Source organism: Oryx dammah, unplaced genomic scaffold (assembly GCF_014754425.2).
Source record: "Oryx dammah isolate SB20612 unplaced genomic scaffold, SCBI_Odam_1.1 HiC_scaffold_23, whole genome shotgun sequence".
Taxonomy (NCBI): domain Eukaryota; kingdom Metazoa; phylum Chordata; class Mammalia; order Artiodactyla; family Bovidae; genus Oryx; species Oryx dammah.
The window spans coordinates 85,492,113-85,496,438 of record NW_024070207.1 but is presented as its reverse complement, the minus strand read 5'-3'; the positions used below and the strand labels follow the sequence as shown (position 1 = coordinate 85,496,438).

The 4,326-nt window shown below is 50.1% G+C and overlaps 1 protein-coding gene across 1 annotated transcript; it reads left to right on the top strand.

Annotated features, from left to right (window-relative positions):
- The first annotated feature begins 2,728 nt into the window (after positions 1 to 2,728).
- LOC120881647 (Y-box-binding protein 3-like) lies at positions 2,729 to 3,841 on the top strand. Its single transcript, XM_040265328.1, has one exon. The coding sequence runs from the start codon at positions 2,729 to 2,731 to the stop codon at positions 3,839 to 3,841; it is 1,113 nt and encodes a 370-aa protein (XP_040121262.1).
- The last annotated feature ends 485 nt before the right edge of the window (positions 3,842 to 4,326 follow it).

Sequence of the window (4,326 nt, the reverse complement as noted above, 5' to 3'; positions counted from 1 at the left end):
GCATTTGGGGGAGGGGGGAGGGAGGGAGCAGTTCTAATAGGTTTGTGTTCTTGGTGCTGAGTCACTAAATTATGTCTGACTCTGTGACCCCATGGACTGCAGCATGCCAGGCTTCCCTGTCCTTCACTATCTCCCAGATCTTGCTCAGATTCCTGTCTACTGAGTCGGTCATGCTATCGACCCATCTCATCCTCTGTCACCCTATTCTCCTGTTGCCTTCAATATTTCCCAGCATCAGGGTCTTTTCCAACAGGTGCGTGGTGCTCTCCTATTCTTTCATATGTAGCTCCCTTACAGTGTATGATGTGTATCATGCTTGTATCAGCTTAGCTATTATTAGCTGTATATCATCTTTGAAACCACGTGGCCCACTTCTCCAAAATCCACCACAGAGAAGACTGGCTGCACTCCTCCTGGACAGTTTAAACGTCCTCAGTGGAGTATTCAGGCACTGAAAGTAGGATTCCTTACAACCTCCCCCACACCGTGGATGTGTTTAAGTCACAGTCAGTGTGTTTTTACATTGGACCTTATCCTTTCCTTACAGACAGGCTACTGCCTCTTCTGTGGCTAAAGTACTTTAGGAAAAGATTATCCCTATCCAGGTAACTCCTCTCAAACTTTAGAATGATCTAGGCCCCCATTTTACTGGTTAGTTACTTCCACAAGTTTGCAACAAGGACCCCATTTTACTGGTTAGTTACTTCCACAAGTCTGCACCATTTGGCTAGTTTTACAACACTTTCTCAGCGCTGACCTGACCTCCTCTGGTTTAGTCTGGTTTAATGACATAATTAAGACTCAGTTGGCTAGATTTGTGGAGGCCCTCCAATTACCTTGGCCAAAAGCATTGCCGTTTGGTCCTTCTGAATCACAGATCCATTGTGTTTGGAACACATAAACTCTTACCCTTTGAGACAGTCACAGGATAGTCACTTGGCTCCTCACTCTTTGGACCCACCACTGAGAAGAGGAGAGGTCCTCTGATATTTCAACACATCTTGCAACAGGGACGTTACATCTACTGGCAGAAACACCTCAGGAATGACTAACCTCTACCTTGCTGGAAAGGCCCCTATCAGGTACTCCTAGCCAGCCCTTGGGCCACCAAGCTCCAGGGAATAGACACTTGGACTCACATGACACACTTAAAGAAAGCACCCCTCCTGACGGGACCTGCACAGTACCTAGTGATCTGAGAGTCAAGGTTTTCTGAAGTGGCAGCAGACATGATATCTGATAAGACAGCCTTCCCAGGATATTCAGAGTATGTCTCTTGAAAGGTTGTCTGCCAAAACTGTGATGGGGGCATGATGCTTCATGTGATCTCCAGTGTCTATGATCTTGAAAACATGAACTTTAGAGAAAAAGTGCCTGAGAGTTCTCCCTCTGGCCCCTCCTTCTTACTCTAAAGTGACTTCAAAACACTTTCAAACTCTGCACTTTTAGTCTAACATGGGATGCTATGCACAGGAGAGATCTTTTCTGGCATGAGGGCTTGGGGGGTAGGAGGGTGGGTGGGGGTTGGAAGAAAGCTGCTGAAACTGAAAAAATCTAACTCTGGATCAGTGATGCTTTCAGAGAAATATTTTGATCAAAGGGGAGAGGGTAAAAATTAATAAAGAGACACTTCCATTAAGATAGAGTTGGGAAGCCAGAAGGGAGGGCTCTCAGACATGACAGCAGAGCCCAGCATGAAGAAGAAAGCCTTCCTCTTCTTGCGTGCTAGGAGCTCAGCCAAATAGAGACTGTCAGGACTCAGTGAATGAAGAGCCACCATACTTCAAAGCCTCAGTCTCCCATGGACACTTTGCTTAGTGCAGCCTTCCTAACTTCCCCATTCTTTCAAAGAAAGAATTATCTTCTCCCTGTTAGGGAAGTTTGTGTGTAGCTCACCATGGTTGTACACCTGAATTGCAATTCTCTGTTTATCTAGAGTAAACTCATTTTTGGTGGAGCAATCCCTGGCAGTCTATTAGTTTTAGGTCAACACAATCATAACACTAGTCTAGATAAACATGCGCTACATCAGTGTCCTCTTAGCACTAGCCTTCTAGGCCTGGCGGCCTTCAGAAGGGAAACAGAAACAAAACAAACAGGCAAAACCCACAGCAGGTTTCTTTGATTGGTCTTCAAATCATGCGGCTGTCTTCTTGCCTCAAGTGACACAAAATGCCTGACCCACACAATGGGCTCCCCAGGGATCGGAAGAGGATCAGAGATTTGTGAGAGAATATTGAGCGAGTGCCCTTAGAAGGCTGTGAATCTCCCCAACCAAGGAAGAGGAGTGGAAAGTAGGTCCTTTCCTCACATCCACTCAGGCAAGCAAGAGGGTGCTAAGGTCCTTCCCTAGAGCTTCAAGTGTGCCTCCTTCTCTGTCGTGAAGCAGGAGTACTATGATGTGGTGGCAGAAGGCTTGGGCAAAGTATATTTTCCCCACACCCCCTTCCCCCTAGCTCAAGCTACTTCAAGGCCCCACCCCACCACTACCCCTCGAGAGTTCACCAGCACTATGGCACCCATTATTTGGTCCACGTCCCGGTTGTCCCAGGAGATGCCACAGGCTTCTCCAAAACTCTTGGACTAAATCCAGAGAGCCCTTGGCCCTAACCCACAAACCTCCGAGAGAGAGGTTCTTGCCTCTATCCCGAGCCCCCTCCCACCCTTCCAACCACAGAAGGACAAATTTCCCTCTGATTCTTGGAGAAAGGAGAGCAAGGATGACCTGATGAGTGAGGCGGGAGAGGCCACCCTCACAGACGTGGCCGCTTCCTGCTGTCCTCACGCTGCGTGGAAATCCCTAGCATCCTTGAGAGGCAGAAACCAGAACCTAGCCCTAGACACAGGCCACCTCAGCGGGGATGGGATCCCCAAGGCCACCATCGGAGGCGCCAAGGGAAAGGCGCCTAAGAATGTCATCGCTAAGAGGGTCCTAGGCTCTGTCATGTGGTTTAAGGAGAAGAAAGGGTACGGCTTCATCAGCAGGCATGATACCCAGGAAGATGTGTTTGTTCACCATATGGTCATCACTGGGATAAACCTCTGCAAGTACCGAGGCAGCGTGGATGACGGTGAGACGGTGGAGTTCGACGTGGTGCAGGGCGAGCGGGGCACCGAGGCTGCTAACGTGACTGGGCCAGCCGGCGCGCCACTGAAGGGAAGCCCCTACACTGCCCGCCACACCAGCATCTACCGGGGCTTCAGCATCCACAGCCATGCGCCGCCACTGCGAGGTCTCAAGAGCAAGAAAGGTGATGCTGATGAACGCGAGGGCAGTGGCGAAGGCTTCACTGTGGCCCAGGGCCTCAGACGCCCTCTGCCTGGCCATTCCCAAGACCAACGACTGAGGTGTTTCCCGCCCCTCCCGCAGGGCCCCATCTGTGACCCACCACCCATCGATCCTGGCTACCACCAGCGGCCCCCAGTCAGACCAGCAGCTTGGGTCCGCCCCAACACAAGGCAAGAGGGGCATCCTCAGCGGGGTCTGGGCCCCAGCTACCTGCTGAGTCACCCTAGGGGCCGAGGCACCACTCCTAGTCCAAGATGCTCACCCGGCATCTCGCAGGAGCTGGAGGCAGAGCACAGCAAGAGCAGGCACGAACCCAGCAGCCATCTGCCACAGAGGCCCCCTCCACGCTATGGATCCTGCTGTTCCAAAAACCCGTGCTGCCACCCACAGCAAGTGCCTGGCACCCAGGGACAGGATTCCGATGGAGGAGAGGGCAAGATCAGGGAGAGCTCCACTGAAACACCTGCTTCTGTCTCTGTGGCCAAGAAGAATGACGCCCCTGAGGAGGAGAACCCCTCGGTCATGGATGCGCCCTCTGCCGTCCAGGCCTAGTCACAGCTAGGCTTGCTCCCCAGGGACTCCCTGCCCTGGGCTACAGGCAATGTCCCTTTGAGGAGCTCAGTCCAAACATGTACACAGATAGTTAGATTTGGGCCATGAAAAAGATACTTGCCCTTTACCCAAGGTTAGAAGATAAATTACAAGATCTATATAATTCAAATTTCTTCAAACCATCTGCCTTGGTAGTTTCCCTACACAGACACACTCACACACACACGCACACACACACAGAAACATACACTTCTGAACCTATATCTTTAATTGTCTGACCAGGACCACACCTATTATTCTGCATCCCCAAGTGAATTTCGTGAAGTAACGTTAAAAAACTGTGTTTTATCTTTAACCAATAAAAAATCAAAGATTATCTGAAACTGGAGATGATGTCACATTGCTCACCTGGCTGGTATTTTCACAATAAAAAATTTCATGTTGCCTTTATCTCTTATCACTGTTCTCTGAATTTTTTAAAGTGT